Source organism: Saccopteryx leptura, chromosome 5 (genome assembly GCF_036850995.1).
Source record: "Saccopteryx leptura isolate mSacLep1 chromosome 5, mSacLep1_pri_phased_curated, whole genome shotgun sequence".
NCBI classification, from domain to species: domain Eukaryota; kingdom Metazoa; phylum Chordata; class Mammalia; order Chiroptera; family Emballonuridae; genus Saccopteryx; species Saccopteryx leptura.
In genome coordinates, this window is record NC_089507.1 from 180,802,792 (window position 1) to 180,820,833 (window position 18,042).

General features: G+C 40.6%; 1 protein-coding gene across 1 annotated transcript in view; it reads right to left on the reverse strand.

The window, feature by feature from the left end:
- Positions 1-4,229: 4,229 nt before the first annotated feature.
- The window catches only part of ZNF133 (zinc finger protein 133), a 33,478-nt gene continuing 19,665 nt past the window's right edge, over positions 4,230-18,042 (reverse strand). The window contains exons 3-5 of the mRNA XM_066387060.1: positions 11,112-11,238; positions 10,880-10,975; positions 4,230-6,137 (exon numbers count right to left, since the gene is read on the reverse strand). Coding sequence (XP_066243157.1) covers positions 4,537-6,137; positions 10,880-10,975; positions 11,112-11,232 — 1,818 coding nt within the window. The 5' untranslated portion in view covers positions 11,233-11,238 and the 3' untranslated portion in view covers positions 4,230-4,536. The remainder of the gene's footprint in view (positions 6,138-10,879; positions 10,976-11,111; positions 11,239-18,042) is intronic.

Below are 18,042 nucleotides of genomic sequence, written 5' to 3' on the forward strand. Positions count from 1 at the left end.
ATATCCAAAGAAATTTAGTGTTTGGACAAAAGCTGGCATAGAACTTACATATAAGAAACTGCATTCTGGGATAAATTTGAATTTAAAAAATATGTTTAGGGGCCACATTGGAAGAAAACCTGGCACAGGACTTATGTCTAATAAACCTCACAATATTAGTAATTTTTTGAAAAACATTTTCTTTCTTTTTTTTTTCATGGACATTTTCAAAGAACAATTTTGCACAGAACTTACCCCAAACACCACAATTTGAGAACATCTGGATGAAATACCACATTTTTAGGCCACTCTAGTACTGGTAGAAAATCTGGCATAGGAATTACTGTGTCTAAGAACTCCAAAAACCAATTTGAGCCAATTTTTAAAATCAAGTTTCCAGGCCATTTGGAAGATATTTCTTTTCATTGGACTTATGTCCAAAAGATGCCAAGATTTGAGAAAATTTAGATGAGAAATCACATTTCCTGTATATTTTAGAAAAAATATCTATTGTAGGACCTACTTCCAATAAAGCCCCCAAGTTTGAGCAGATTTGGTTGAAAACATCACAATGCCAGGGCATCTAGGGACAAATATTTGGCATATGATTTATTTACCAAACTCCACTATTCATATGAAATTGGATATTAAAAATCATGTTTTTTGTCCATTTGGAGAATGTGCACTTTCCAAACCAATGATTTGAATAAATTTGGATGGAAAAGGGTATTTCTTGATCATTTTGTGAAAATAATTAGCATAGAATTTATAACCACAGCACTCTAACATTTTCAGCAAAGATATAAAAAATCCCATATTTGAGTCATCTTAGAAAAATCTGGCATAAAAATTATTCTCAAAAAAACCAAAGACATTGAATTTGGGTAAAATATTAATTTTTCAAGACCAGTGTGCTATGTATTACAGTCAGAAAATCCCACATGCCAATTTGGATGGAAAAAAAATGTCTTCCTGGGCCATTTTAGAAGAAATATCAGGTGTGTTAAGTTTAGGTGCAAAAATTAAACTTTAAATTAATTTTGTGTGTGTGTGACAGAGAGAGAGAGAAGGACAGATAGGGACAGATAGGAAGGGAGAGAGATGAGAAGCATCAATTCTTCATTGTGGCAACTTAGTTGTTCATAGATTGCTTTCTCATATGTACATTGATGGGGTCAGGGGGCTACAGCAGAGTGAGTGACCCCTTGCTCAAGCCAGTGACCTTGGGCTCAAGCCAGCGACCTTGGGTTCAAGTCGGCGACCTCGTGGTTTCGAACTTAGGTCCTCTGTGTCCTAGTCTGACTCTCTATCCATTGCACCACCGCCTGGTCAGGCTAAACTTTTATTAAAAATTGCATTTTCTGTGCTATTTTGGAAGAAAATTCTGCTGTACGGTTTTTGATCAAGAAACTCCAGATTGATTGGTGTAGCTTAAACAAGTTTTGAAATTGAGAAGTGTAAGTCCTTTGACTTAGTTCCTCTAAAAATGTGTTCTATTGCTTCTTTTAAACCTAAAACAGCACACTGGATGTAGTGTTCATACACTGTTTCTCCTACTGATTACTCTTGGGAGAGTCTCTCATTTAAGTACACTGCTTATTCTCTGACAAGATAACATACTGCATGGTTGGCTTTTACTTAATGAGTTCTTCTATCGGAGCACATTTTTTCTTTACTAAAATTTGAAAATACTACTGCACTAAAAATACAAGCCATTTTGCACATAAATATGTATAGCTATAGAATAAATTCCATTAAGTGAGATTTGGGGCTCAAGGGGGATATAATTTTTAACTTTGGTAGAAATCACCTAGTTGTCCACCATAAGGCTTGTACCAATTTATATTCCCAAGATTAATCATATGTGTGTATCTGTTTCCAGGCTATAACAGTATGTTTTCAAATTTTGTAATTTTGCCAACCTGGTATCTGTGTGGTTTTCGTTTATATTTTTAATGATATTAAGGACATTTTCAAATGAAAGGATTTCCTTATACCGTGATCTGAGTCTGATCAGTCTATTTTTTTGTTGCATCTGTTTTTAAAATCCCATGTCTAGAAATGCTATGCAGTCCCTTAGTGATAGGGACTGCAGTTTTCTCCTCCAGTTTACCTTCTGTTTTGGCTGAAGGTGTGGGTTGCCTTGCAGAATTTATTTTTCTGTTGCCAACCTTGACCAATTTTCATCATGGCTTCAAAATTTGAGTCCCAGTTAGAAAAGTCAGTCCTGTTATAAAGGTGTTACAATTATATCATCACTCACAGTTCCGTAGGTTGACTGAGCTCAGCAGAGTGGTTCTCATTTGAGATCCTAAGGTTTGACAGAATGGGACTTCCAAGATGGCTCAATCATATGACTGGGGTCAATGTTCACTATTGGCTAGCTCAGCTAGGGCTGCTGACCAGAGTGCCTCTATGAGGCCTTCCTGCGTGGCTTTAGGTTTTCGCAGCATGCAGCAGGTTCAAAGAGTAGAAGCTCTAAGGCTTCTTGTGAACTAGTAGCCGAAGTCCCATATTATTACTTATCCTACATTCTACTGATCAAGCAAGTCACTAAGGCCAGCCCAGATTCCTGGGAAGGGAAACCAGTCTCTGTGTCATCGTATATATTTGAGATTATATGAAAAGAAATTGATGATAGTGTTGGGGACTATCTCCACAGTTCACCCTCTGAACACCAAACTTCGTGTCCATCCATATATACTCATCCCTAAGACTCCCCAAAGTCTTATCCCATTATGGCATTGCCTCAAAGTTTAGGACCTTTTTATTTGAATCAGGTCAAGGTGTGGATGATGCCTTATCTGAAGACTTGGGACTAAAGCATATCTCACATTCAGTGTTGATTCAGGGGTAGGATAACTACAATAAATGCTTCTGTTAAAAAAAAATAGAGAAATAGCATACATACAGCAGGTGCTGGTTCGTAGAATTTATGAAATTCAGCTGGGCACATGCCACCAGTACTGCCCCTGGGAGTGGTTCTCCATAGCTTTTGTGTATACAGTTATTTCTTTTCTACAAGAAATCACCCGTTTGCAGCTTCATATATTTCTTAGCCTGTCTATCATCCCTAAGGTGTTTTTCTATGTGCTTTTCAGACTAAGCTATTTTTATTGCAAATGTCAAGGTTTTCCCGTGGCTCTTATTGAAGTTCATTTCATCAGATGAAAGGATATCTACAAAGCTCTTCAAATCAAGCCCCTCTTAAGTTTGGGTTGAGGGTCAAGGTGCTATAGGATGATATCCTTAAAATTCATAGAGATAATTTTGTGTAGTTGAGAGGGGTCTAGGAACTGCACACTTAAATCTTCTGTAGTCTTTAAAAAGGATATTATACCCACATCCTTGAGATAATCATTATCTTAAAGGCCACTTGTTGTGGGCAAAACCTTTGGATGGAAACACAATGGAAGAGGTATGATAGAGAATCTTTAAACATGCATGGTTGAATATCTTTAGCTTTGTAATTAGAGAACTACTGCATGTGTGCGGCTAAGGGACTGCAGACCAGTTGTTAGATGGCTGGCATGGAGACTGGGCCTGAGATGGAGTGCTAAGAGCATGACTGTAAGTTCTACACCCTCATATTATAGGGCTAATTTGGGAATGTGGCTTCAAGAGTCTTACCCCGTTATTGGAGGGCTGAGGAGAGAACGTGGTTCAAGGCCATTATATTGTGAGTACCGATGAGGAGGTATAGAGAGGGGTGGTCTGATATGGGTGTGATTGGAGACCCAAGGCTCTGAGATGAAGGAATTGTTAGGTCAGAGCTGAAAGATCCCTGGGAATGGAGCGCTGGGGACAATGTATTGTTAAAGAGGCTCCATGACGGCAGAGCTGGGGACTAAAGCCCAACAAAAGCAAGAAAGGTGGTCAGGAGATGATTCAGCAAAAATAACAGACATCTGAGAGCTAAGGGGAGAAATGCAAGGAGGGGAGCTGTCACAGAAGCCAAGGAGAGGGCAATCCTGACGAAGGGGACTGCAGAGGAAGGTGTATTTTCCGGAAGAAGCCCGGAAGGTCTCCTCTCCTCACCTGAAATTCCTGAAACAGCTCCTAAATGTTCTCCCTGCACAAGGGACCAGACTTTCTAATAAGTAAACTTGTAACTCAGTTCTTATGTCTCCCAAGAAATTGAATTCTTGTAGAATAGTGGACTTAGGAGTTCAAGATACCTGTACCGCTCCTTAATACCTACCTTCATAGATGAGGAAATGAGGTACACAGCCAAGGTTAGAGATTTGTGAAGAAGCAAAGTTTATTAGAACAAAGGCCACAAAACTAAGACTTGGTGTGAAGAAAGTAAACTAAGCCAAATATTCTTTGCCTGCTTTATGTAATGCATTTTTCTATTCCATTTCATAAGAGTGTAAAAAATTTGGTTATATGTCCTCTCCACCATCTTCACTTTCACAGAGAGTGTAACAGGTTGGAAGATTGTCCCAAATAGGTCTCAGAGTCAGTCTGGAGTGGCAGTTTGTGGTGGAGAGATTGCATCCTCCTGTTCGTTGAGGTGAGACATCTAGCTAAAGCCTTGCCCACATGTCCTAACACCTACAGCTTCTCCTCCTGGTGTGTCATCTGATGTAAGATGAGGTATGACTGCTGGATAAAGCCTTGGCCACACTCTCTGCACACACAGGGCTTCTCTTTCGAGTGTACCCATTTATGCACGATTAAAGCTGACTTATTGCTAAAGCCCACTCCGCACTGCCTACACACATAAGGCTTCTCCCGCGAGTGTTTCCTCTTGTGCCTGATGAGGCCTGCCTGGTGACTGAAGCCTCGCCCACACTCCCTGCACACATACGGCTTTTCCCCTGAGTGTGTCCTCTGGTGTGCAATGAGGTTTGACTTCTGGCTGAAGCCTCGCCCGCACTCCTCACACACCATGGGCCTTTCCCCTGAGTGTGTCCTCTGGTGTCTGATGAGATTGGACTGCTGGCTGAAGCCTCGCCCACACTCCTTGCACATGATGGGCTTATCCCCTGAGTGTATGTTCTGGTGTCTGTTGAGGTGTGACTTCAGACTAAAGCCTCGCCCACACACTCCACACACATAAGGCTTCTCCCCGGTGTGTGTCCGCCTGTGTGAGATGAGGGTGGAATTCTGGCTAAAGCTATGCCCACACACGCCACACACATAAGGCTTCTCCTTGGAGTGTGTCCTCTGGTGGTTGACAAGGGTTGTCCTCTGCCTAAAGCATCGCCCGCACTCCTTGCAGGCGTAAGGCTTCTCCCCTGAGTGCGTTCTCTGATGTGAGATGAGGTTTGACCTGTCACTGAAGCCCAGTCCACAGTCACTGCACACGATGGTCTTCTCCTCTAAGTGTGTCCTCTGGTGTCTAACGACGGCTGACTTCTGGCTAAAGCCTTTCCCACACTCCCGGCACACATAGGGCTTCTCCCCCGAGTGTGTCCTCTGGTGTATGATGAGGTTTGACTTCTGACTGAAGCCTCGCCCACATTCACTGCACACATATGGCTTTTCGCCCGAGTGTGTCCTCTCGTGTATGATGAGTGTTGACTTCCGGTTAAATCCTCGTCCACACTCTCTGCACACGATAGGCTTCTCCCCCGAGTGTGCCTTCTGGTGCCTGGCAAGGCTCTTCTTTAGACTGAAGCCCTTCTCACACAGCCCGCACATGTACGGCTTCTCTCCTGAGTGGATCCTCTGGTGACTCAGCAGGTTTGTCATCTTGCTGAAGCCCAGTCCGCACTCTCCACAATTGACTGTTCCAAACCCTAAGACCTCTATCCTCTTCAACAAGTTGTCTGTTTCCTCAGGACTCCCCATCTGAGCAGGGCTGGCCTCCATTTCCACCCCTCTTACGCCATTCTTAGAGCTGGCTGGCTGCCTTTGGGGTGGCTTGGGGAATGCTGCTAAAGGTCTTTTCTTTGTCTTTCCAAACAATGGCTTGGCTCCTTCTCTCTCCTGACCTTCTGCTTTATCACCCCAGGAACTGGAATCAGAGGCCTGTCGCTGCTTTCCCTGGTCTCCTGGGCACAGATCCCCTTGCAGGATGTGATTTTCTGCACACAAGCACGGGAAGATCCATGGAGGATGATTACACAGCACGTGCTGCAGGTGGAAGCTCTGGCTAGAGAAATCCGGAGGGCAGAAAGCACACAGGGGAAGTTCCGGCTGGGGCTCTCCTGCAGAGGAAGGAGTCTGAGTCAGAACTGAGACGAGTGGGGCAACCCGGGTAATTCTGCTGAGTCTGACAGCAAGACTCAATTCTCTGCTCTTCAAATGCTTAAAATTTAAGTGTACCCAAACAAGATCTTCCCTCGCATGACCACTTTTCCAGCCATCGCAACATCTTCCATTAGAATCTAGAAAACCCTCTCCTAAACCTATTCTATGTATCAGATTGTTAAATCATCACAGGCAGTTTCGGCTCTGTAAGTAAGACCAACACTCAACAGTCTTCCCCCCATGCCATTACACTGATCTTCTAATGCACAGCCACCCACACTAATATAAACTATGTCCACAAGTGTTTTCTTGGAGAGATATCTAACCAGAGGACCCATGTGGAAATGTCATGTTGTTTCCTATTTCCCTACAAAGACAAATGGATAAATTGAGAGTAGCCATTCAGACTGAAGAACTCCTGTGTAAAAAGCAGCACAAAAAAGTGGTTAAAGAGATCACGTGGGAAATGATTGAACTATTTCCCCACTCACTAATAGACATTTATTCGAGGATTACTTTGTGCAAGAGTTCCTACAAGGCAGGCATTTTCAGCAATGGGCAACACTGTGGCAAGATGTGCTCCTTCCTAGTGCTCTGGACCAATTCAAGCCCTGATGATTTCCAAAATTAATCTAAATAAAAGTTTCCCCAGAAATCAATATAAGGAAAAATATTCTTCTTGTAGTATCTGTTCTGTAGGAGATGTTTCATCACAATTGGTTCTAGTCAGCCAAAGGCAGGACATGACCACACAATTTGAAAAACCAGATACAGACCTTACTGGATCCACCTGAACACTCATGCCTTGATCAATGAACTGAAAATTTAAAAACCAACTGTGTATCCCTCTACATTCCAGAATCAGTCCATCCTATATAAAATGTTGCTGTATTTGGAGGTAGGGTCTTTAAAGAGATAGTTAAGTTTAAAAGAACTCAAAAGGGTAGGACCCATTATATAAGTGACATCCTTGCAAGAGAAAGAAGAGACAGTAGAAATGTGTATGCACAGAGAAAGGGCCATGCAAGGTCACAGTAAGAAGGAAGCCATCTGCAAGCCAAAAGGAGAGGCCTCCTGAGCAACCAAACCAGCTGACACATGGACTGTCCAAGAACTCTGAGCTTCCAGAACTGTAAGAAAATGAACTTCTGCTGTTCTCCCGCCTTCTCTGTGGTATTATGTTTTGGCAGCCTTTACTTCCTTTGCCTCTACCTTTCCTATCTCTATAGTCAAGCACCCATGCATCTGCCCCTCAGTAAGTCCCGTGAAACTTATCAGTGAGTACAGTAATGTGGAAGGGTCACAGTCCCTATTATAAAAGACATTTGGTTTGGAAGAAATGTAGTACCAGGTACATGCTTCTGCTTAAAGTAGAACACCCAAATCACATTATTCTTATTTAAAAATAAAAGGATGAACATAGAAATACTAAATCAAAAATAAAAATAATACACAAGAAAGTGAGTGATAAGACTAACCAGAAAGGAAAGTTAAAAGGAGTATCATATGGAAAAAGAGAATTTTAATGTTAAAAACTTCATTAATAAATGAGAATGAATTGTGCTGAATCTTTATATACCTAACAGTTTAATGAAGTAAAATGTAAGGCAAAAACTTAAAAATGAAAGATTTCGTATAAATTACAATGACTTTGCAGAGCTTTATGACTCCTCCAGTAGGTAAAAAATAAGGACATAACTTAGAAAATAAAATAATTTCTATTATATGTGCTATAATCCTTTGATTCTAGAAAAAATAATTGTAAAGTTCTCTTTTAAATTTAATAAAGCATATGCCTGACCAGGCAGTGGTGCAGTGGATAGAGCGTCGGACTAGGATGCGGAGGACCCAGGTTCGAGACCCTGAGGTCTCCAGCTTGAGCGCAGGCTCATCTGGTTTGAGCAAGGCTCACCAGCTTGGACCCAAGGTCTCTGGCTAGAGCAAGGGGTTACTCAGTCTGCTGAAGGCCCACGGTCAAGGCACATATGAGAAAGCAATTAATGAACAACTAAAGTGTCGCAAGAAAAAACTGATGATTGATGCTTCTCATCTCTCTCCATTCCTGTCTGTCTGTCCCTATCTATCCCTCTCTCTGACTCTCTCTGTCTCTGTAAAAAAAGTAAATAAATAAAAAATAAAGCATAGAAATAGTTAATTTCTCAAACACAAAAAAACATATACTGTGTGCATGAAACATTTATAAAATTGTTGAAGTATTTAAAAATAAAAAAATGCACACATAATTCCCTAAAGTTATCTATACTTCTATCATTTAAAAATAATCCCAAGTAGAAAGAAAATTATCCAGAATTCTTGACCCAATCTCTCCAATTCTATCTCCACCTAGATAAGCACTAATCACAGTAAATAACAATACAGACTTTTATTTCACATAAACATATTGGTATATAGTCTTTCACATGCTTCTCTTTTTTTAACAAAAAACTGAACAACACTGTTCTGCAACTTTTTCATTTAATACTATATCCATTAAGTATCTGAGTTATTCTATTAAAGAAGATAAAAAAATCTGCTCATCATTAATAACATGAAATAGCAACACATAGGGCATAAAATTATAATAAAAATAAATGGAAATGATAAAACTGAAAAATATCTGAAATGAAAAATGCACTGGCCACAGTTTAACAGCATATTGGAGATGACAGAAGAGATAGTAAATTTCAAGACAGATAAAAAGTAATCACCTAATCTGAATAACAGAGAGAAAAAGACTTAAAAATATGAACAGGCTCCAATACCTGTGGGACAATGCCAAAATGACTAATACACATTTAACTGTATTCCTCAAAAGGGAGAGAGAGAATGGAGTAGAAAAAACACATGATGGAATAATGGCCAAATTTCCCAAATTTGACTCTAGTCATAAATTTACAGATCCAAAAATCTCAGCAAACCCCAAGCAGGAAAAAGAAAAAGCATGCCTGAACTGTCACATCATAGTCAAACAGCTGAGTACCCAAAATACAGAGGAAGGTTTGAAAGTAGCCAGAGCAGGGAAAAAAGGTAATAAAGAATAGGTTAACAATTATGGAAATAACAGCTGACTTCTCATCAGAAACAATGGATGCCAGAACAGGGGAACAGTATCTTAAAAGTGCTGAAAAGATAAATAAAAAATCTATAATTCTATATCCAGAGAAAATACCCCTCAAGACTGAAGGTGAAATAAAGACATTTAGAAAAACAAACAACAAAGTATACTGCCACCTGCACCACAAGAGATGCTAAACAAGTCCTTTAGGTCAGGGGTTGGGAACCTATGGCTCATGAGCCAGATCTGGCTCTTTGGATGGCTGCATCTGGCTCACAGACAAATCTTTAATAAAAAAAAATTTAAAAAATATAAAACATTCTCATGTATTACAATCCATTCATTTCCTATCGCTCATGTTCATGGTTGCGGGTGGCTGGAGCCAATCACAGCTGTCCTCCGGGACAACACCAAATTTTTATTGGATAATGCGTAATGTACACGGGTCGTTGTATGGCTATCATGGTATTACATTTTAAAATATGTAGTGTTCATGGCTCTCTCAGCCAAAAAGATTCCCTACCCCTGCTTTAGGCTAAAGAAAAATGATGCCAGGTGGAAACTCAGATCTCCAGCAAATAAATGAAGAGTACAAAAATGATAAATTATCTGAGTGCATATACAAGAAACAACAACTGTAGAATAGAGGCTGTTGGGGGAAGAGGTAACTGGAAAGGTACAACGGCAAGGTTCTTACATTTTTCATGAAGTGGTAGCCAGAATGAGTAGAGTAAAAGTTACAGCTGTACATCATAATTCCTTAGAGCACGGGTCAGCAAAATTTTTCTTAAAATTGTCAGCAAATAGTTCAAGCTTTGAGGATAAGAGGTATAACTGAGGATATTAGTTACTTTTATAAAAACTATTTTTTAAAGATTTTAATTATTGATTATTTTTAGAGAGAGAGAAGAAAGAAAGGGGTGGGGAGGAATGGGAAGCATCAACTCGTAGTAGCTGCTTCCCGTATGTGCTTTGGGGTGTCGAACCAGTGACCTCAGCATTCCAGGTTGACGCTTTTATCCACTGTGTCACCACAAGTCAGGCTAAAAACTATTTTTGACTCACAGTTTTTTAAGAATTCCGTTTCAATTTCTCAGCTGGATTTTTAGCCTTCCTCCCCACCCCAGGCTTGCCTTATTTTTTAGCTCACTCAGTTTTCCCCCACACTCTTGATTTCCTTCCTTCCTTCCTCCCTCCCTCCCTCCCTCCCCCTCCCTCCCTCCCCTCCCCTCCCCTCCCCTCCCCTCCTTTCCCTTCCCTTCCCTTCCCCCCTCCCTCCCTCCCTTCCTTCTTCTCTCTCTTTCCTTCCTCCCTCCCTCCCTCCCTCCCTCCTTCCCTCCCTCCCTTCCTTCCTTCTTTCTCTTTCTCTTCTCTCTCTCTCTTTCTTTTTTTTAAGGTAGGAACAAGAGGAAGAAGCCTACAAATGTGGAAGAAAACTGAGTGACATAGAGAAGGCACACTCAATAGGAGGAAGAAAGGTTTCTCGTGGAGGACGCACCAGGAAAGCCCACATGGAGCAAGGATGAGATCTGGAAGGGAGGCTGTGCCAGGCGATGCGAACAACAGCCCAGGAGCCCTGCCTCCTCTCCCTTACTCCCAAGCCGCTCGCAGCTCTGTGATCTATTTGCAGTGTTCCCCACTCACCTGGATGGGTGGCTGGTGGGCATTTTCTCTCCTCTCTCCAGGTTTCCTTCCCTTGCTCCAGCTGGCTGATGAGTTTTGGTTTAGAAAATGGAATCCCTGCTCACAGGAAGAGAAAACAAGGTGGCTGTAGGTTATGGACTCTAGGACCGTGTCAGAGGCAAGATGGCTGCTTCAATCATATCCTAAAATGCCCAGCAGCATGAATGGAAGTCCTAAGAGATGCCAGGCTTACCCAGCGAGACCAGGTTGCTGTAGTTCTCCAGCATCACCTCCTTGTACAGGGACCTCTGAGCAGGGCTGAGCAGCATCCACTCCTCCTGCGTGAAATCCACAGCCACATCCCTGAATGCCATGTGTGCCTGTAACACAAAACAAAGCCCTTCTCACTGAGGAGCCAGCTTTGTCATGACTCAGGGTGGAGGCAGGAGAGATCTCTAGATCCTGCTTTTCAGTGTGACCTTGGGTGCCAAGTGTTCCAAGACCTTTATTATTTTTTTTAGAACAAAAGTGAGGTGGGGGGAAAGGAGATGAGAAGCATCAAGTTGTAGTTGACTTACTTTAGTTCACTGACTGCTTCTTGTATGTGCCTTGACCAGGGAGCTCAAGCCAGTGACCTTTGGCATCAAGCCAGTGACATAGGATCATGTTGATCCTGCACTCAAGCCAGCAACCTCAGGGTTCTGAACAGGGGACCTCAGCATCCCAGATTGATCCTGTATCACTGTCCCACCACCAGTCAGGCTGTTCCAAGACTCTTAAAGTTCTGTTGCTATTCAGCCAGTTGCAATTGTGAATCTATACGTTCAAGATCCTGGCTGAGCTGTTTGGAGAATATATGCCAGAGTCCCTAACTCTCAGGAATTTTAAGCAACGAGAAGAGCAGACAATATATAAAAATTAAATGACAGTAAAGCATAACAGACTCTGCATTTTAAGAATTTATAAGATGCTCTGGCCATTTGGCTCAGTGAATAGAGCATCAGCCCAGTGTACAGATGTCCCAGATTTGATCCTGATCAGGGCATACATGAGAAGAGAGCATCTGCTTCTCTTCCCCTCCCTCTCCCCCTTCTCTTCCTCTTCCACTCCCATAGCCAGTGGCTCAACTTATTCTGACTCAAGTGTCAGCCGGATAGGGGTTGCCAAGTGGATCCTGGTCAAAGTGCATGTGGGGCCCTGGCCGGTTGGCTCAGCGGTAGAGCGTCGGCCTAGCGTGCGGAGGACCCGGGTTCGATTACCGGCCAGGGCACACAGGAGAAGCGCCCATTTGCTTCTCCACCCCTCCGCCGCGCTTTCCTCTCTGTCTCTCTCTTCCCCTCCCGCAGCCAAGGCTCCATTGGAGCAAAGATGGCCCGGGCGCTGGGGATGGCTCTGTGGCCTCTACCTCAGGCGCTAGAGTGGCTCTGGTCACAACATGGCGACGCCCAGGATGGGCAGAGCATCGCCCCCTGGTGGGCAGAGCGTCGCCCCATGGTGGGCGTGTCGGGTGGATCCCGGTCGGGCGCATGTGGGAGTCTGTCTGACTGTCTCTCCCTGTTTCCAGCTTCAGAAAAATGAAAAAAAAAAAAAAAATCTGAAAAAAAAAAAAAAAAGTGCATGCGGAAGTCTATCTCCCCTCCTCTCATTTAAAAAGAAAAAAGAATTTAAAAGATTAAATAGTAGCCTGACCAGGCAGTGGTGCAGTGGACAGAGCATCAGATGCTTCTCATTCCTCTCCCTTCCTGCCTGTCAGTCCACTCTCTGTTGCAAAAAAATAAAATAAAAAGTATAACTAAATAAATCACTATTGAAGCACTTAAGTGATTAAAGTTCATACAATTCATTAATGGCATAGACTAAACTACAACTCAGTCCTTCCCCTAAATCCCATGGCCTCCCAGCCTTCTCAGGCCTGAGAGGCACAAGCAGGAAATGGTGAAGAGCAGGGACCTGAATCATACTGCCTGGGTTTGTGGCTCAACTGCTGTCAACTGGTGCTTCGGTTTTCTTTGCTGTGAAATATGGATAGCAAGCTTACAGCCCACACTGTGCTCAGGACGAAGCTTCTTGGCCACTCAATCTACAAATTCATTTCTAAACCCTATTTTCACTCCCTGAGCAGTTCTATATCCTCAACGCTATTTCAAATTAGAGGGCACACAGGAATACAGACATCAGGAAAGATTCCATGAGAGAGGCCCAAAAACTTGGTCTTGAAGGATGCGCCAGAACCACAGCAAGAGAAAAGTACTAAGTATTGCAGAGAAAGGAAGCAGAGGAGAGGACTCTGAGCAAAGAGGAAGCCACAGTGTGGACAGGGAGGACTATCTGGGTGGAATAAAAGGCACTGAGAAGTACACAGGCAAAGTGTGGCATTGGCAGGGTTTTTATTTTCACCATAAAATATACAGAAAACATTTTATTATTTGTATCATTTTCAGTATACATTTCAGTAAGATTAAGTATATTCACACTGTTATATAACCATCACCACTATCCATCTCCAGAACTCGTTCATCATCCCATGCTGAAACTCTATAACCATTAAATAACTTTCATCCCCTACAAACCCTGCTGTCATTTTACTTTCCATCTCGATGTTTGTGGCTATTTTACGTACTGCAAATAAGTGAAAACATACAATATTTGTCCTTTTGTGTTTGTCTAATTAAACTTAGTGTATGTCTTCAACATTCATTCATGTACTCAGAATTCCCTTCCTTTTAGCTCAGGGGTCAGGAACCTTTTTGGCTGAGAGAGCCATGAACACCACATATTTTAAAATGTAATTCCATGAGAGCCATACAACGACCCATGTACGTTACACATTATCCAATAAAAATTCGGTGTTGTCCCGGAGGACAGCTGTGATTGGCTCCAGCCACCCGCAACCATGAACATGAGCGGTAGGAAATGAATGGATTGTAATACATGAGAATGTTTTATATTTTTAAAATTATTTAATTAAAGATTTGTCTGTGAGCCAGATGCAGCCATCAAGAGCCATAGGTTCCCAACTCCTGCTCTGCTAAAGATATTCAGTTGTATGTGCATATCATTCATCCACCAATAGACATTTGGTTTGTATCCATCTTTAACTATTACAACCTGGTATATAATTACCTGTGTAAATCTCTTTCAATCCTCTTGTGCATATACCCAAAAGTGGAATTGCAATATCTAAGGGTAATCATTACATTTAATTTTTTACTATTTCTAACTACTGTACTGTTTTCCAAAGCAACTGCACCATTTTACATCCCCACTAGCAGTGCAAAAGGGTTATAATTTCTTCATATCTTTGCCAACATTTGCTGCTTTCTGTTTGTTTGTTTTTATCATAGTCATCCTAAGTGTGTAAATTGGTATCTCACTGACATCTTGATTTGTATTTCCCTAATGATTAGTGGTTAGCATATTTTCATGTGCTTATCGGCCATTTGTATATCTTCTTTACAAAAATGTCTATTCAAGTTCTTTGCCCATTTTTTTGTGTGTGTGTGACAGAAAGACAGAGAGAGGGACAGACAGACAGGGAGATGAGAAGCATCAAGTCTTCGTTGTGGCACTGATTGCTTTCTCATATGTGCCTTGATTGGGGGGCTATAGCAGAGCGAGCGACCCCTTGCTCAAGCTAGAGACCTTGGGCTTCAAGCCAGCGACCTTTGGGCTCAAGCTAGTGACCATGGAGGATGTCTATGATCCCACACTCAAGCCAGATGAGCTCTTGCTCAAGCCAGTGACCTCGGGGTTTTGAACCTGGGTCCTCTGTGTTCCAGTCTTATGCTTTATCTACTGCGCCACCACCCGGTAAGGCTCTTTGCCCATTCTTGAATTGGGTGTTTGGTTCTTGAGTTATAATTCTTTATATATTCTGGACATTCATCAGTTACAGATGATTTGTAAATACATTCTCTAGCTTCAATGCACAAAGGTTTTAATTTTGAAGTCCAATTTATTTCCTTTTGTTGTCTGGGTTTTTGGTGTAATATCCAAGAAATCATCACTAAATCCACCTCCATAAAATTTTCCCCTATGTTTTTATAGTTTATATTTCCCCTAAGTTTTATAGTTTTGGCTCTTACCTATTGAGATCTTTAATCCATTCTCAGTTAATTTTTGTATATGATGTAAGGCAGTGTTTTTCAAAAGTCTGTGGACCACTCTGCAAGAGTTAACCATCCTGATGTTATATGAAGGTTATAGACCTGATGATCTTAGTCAAATCTGCTTATGCTCAAGGTGATTTCTGCCTTAGCGGTCCCTGAAATAATTCTATGTTCACTAGTCCCCAAGTGTAAAAAAGTTAAAAACCAGTGGGGTAGAGTAATGGTTAATTAATATCCTTTTACTTTAAGGAACAGTTTGCTGAGCAATATCTATGAAACAGACTGTTTCCCATTGAATAGTCTTGGTATTCTTGACAGAAATTATTTGACCATTACGTGAGGATTCAATTATGAGCTCTCTGTTCTATTCTTAGTCTGTAATTCTCTCTTTATTCCATTATCGCCCAGTTTCAGTATTATAGTTTTATAGTAAATTTTGAAATCAGGAAGTGTCAGACACCCAACTTAATTCTTTTTCAAGACTGCTTTGATTATTCAGAGTCCCCTGAAATTCCATATGAATTTTAAATGAATTTTTCTATTTCTGGAAATAATGTCATTGGAATTTTGATAGGGATCACACTACATTGGTTTGGGTAGTTATCTTAGCAATATTAAACTTTCCAATCCATAAACATGTAATGTCTTTTCACTTAATTCTTTATGGCTTCTTTAATTCTTTCAGCAATGTTTTGTAGTTTTCAATGTACAAGTCTTTCACACCTTGCTTATGTTAATTTCTAAGTACTTTCTTCTTTTTGATGCTATTGTAAGATTATTTTAATTTCAGTTGATTGTTCATTATTAGTGTATAGAAATGTAACTAATTTTTCTGTGATTTTGCATCCTGCTACTTTGTTGAATTATATACCAGTTCTTAGTTTTTGTTTTGTTTTATTGTATCTGGAATCTTCTATATATAAGATCATGTCATCTGCAAACAGATACTTTTATTCTTCCTTTCCAATTTAGATGCCTTCCCTCCCTCCCTTTCTTTTTTGGACACACGCTCTGGCTAGAACTTCTAATTATGTTCAACAAAAGTGGCAAAAGTGGGCATACTTGTTATATTCCTGATCTTACAGGAAGAGCTTTCAGTCTTTCACCGTAGTCTATTTCAGCTGTGGCCTGACCTGTGATGGCTCAGTGGATAAAGCATTCAACCTGGATTGCTGAGGTCACCAGTTCAAAACCCTGGGCTTGCCCAGTCAAGGCATAAATGGGAAGCAACTATGAGTTGATGCTTCCAGTTCCTCCCCACCCCTTTTTCTATCTCTCTAAAAATTAGTAAAATCTTTTTTTTTTAAAGTATGTTAGCTGTGAAATTTTCATGTACGGCCTGTATTATGTTGTATTTCCCTTCTATTCTTAGTTTGTTGACTGTTTTTATCATAAAAATTGGTGTTGAATTCTGTCAAGTATTTTTACATCAACAGAAATGTTCATGCAATTTTTACCCTTCATCTGTTAATATGGTATATCCACTGATGTTCACATGTTGAACCATCCTTGAATTCCAGAAATAAACCCTACTTGATCAGTGGGATTATTTAATATGCTACACTGTATAAAATACTTTTAATAGTGTTTAAAAAATTTTTATTTACTGATTTTAGAGAGGGGAGAGAGTTATACAAGAGGAGGAGTGAGAAGTATCAACTCATAGTTGCTTCCCATACGTGCCTTGACCAGGTAAGCTTAGGGTTTTAACCCGGCAACCTCAGCATTCCAGGTCAATGCTTTATCCACTATGCCACCACAGGCAGGCACTTTTAAGTTTTTAGCATGTAATTCTTTTAAAAAGCAGTTAAATTCGGTTTGTTAGGATTGTGTTCAGGATCTTTACACCAGTGTTCATACGGATATTGGCCTAACTATCTTTGTCTATTTTTGGTATCAATGTAATGCTGGATTCATAGAATGAAGGTAAACAGTCTTTCTTCTTCAATTTTTTTGAAAATATTTGAGAATTGGTGTAATTTCTTTAATTGTATGATAGAATTCACCAGTGAAACCAGGGCTTTTGTCAGAAGGTTCCTGATTTCTGATTATTCATCTACACAGAATTTCTATTTCTTTGTAATTCTATCTTGATAGGTTTGTTTCCAAGAAATTGTTTATCTCATCTAAGTCATCTGATTTCTTGGTGTATAGTTCATAATATTCTTATATTCCTCCACATTTTGTACAATCAGTAGTAAGGTCCACATTTTCATTTTTTATTTTAGTAATTTGTAATTTGTGTCTTACTTTCTTAGTCAAGCTACCTAAAGGTGTTGTTGCTTTTATAATTTTTCTATTCTCTATTTAACTCTGCTCTAATCGTTATTTCCTTCCCTCTGCTGGCTTAAATTTAGCTTGTACTCTTTCTAGTTTCTCAGTTTGTAATAGGTTGTTGCCCATAGATCTTTTTTCTTTTTCAATGTGTTTATAGCTACAAGTTTACTGCTTTGTACTTTTGCTGCAACCCATAAGTTTTATGATAGTATGCTATATTCTGTTTTCATTTGTTATTTTTAAATCCTCATTGTATTTCTTTTTTGGTCAACTAGTTCTTTATGAGTATTGCTTAATTTCCACATATTTGTGGGTTGTTTTATTTTTTTTTTCATTTTCCGTCTACTTTGGTTACTAACTTTATCTCATTTGGGGAGAAGAACTTTACATTTTTCTTTTTTTTTTTTTTTGTGACAGAGACAGAGAAAGAGAGAGGGACAGATAGGGATAGACAGACAGGAAGATGAGAAGCATCAATTTGTTGCGGCACCTTAGTTGTTCATTGATTGCTTCCTCATATGTGCTTTAACTGAAGGGATACTGCAGACCGAGTGACCCCTTGCTCAAGCCAGTGACCTTGGGTTCAAGTTGGTGACTTGTGCTCAAACCAGAAGAGCCCATGCTCAAGCCGGCAACCTTAGGGTTTTGAACCTGGGTCCTCTGCATCCCAGTCTGATGCTCTATCCACTGTGCCACTGCTTGGTCAGGTTGTATATCTATCTTTTTATTTTTATTTATTTTTTTATCTAGACAATTAATTTTAACAGGGTGACATCGATTAATTAGGGTACATAGATT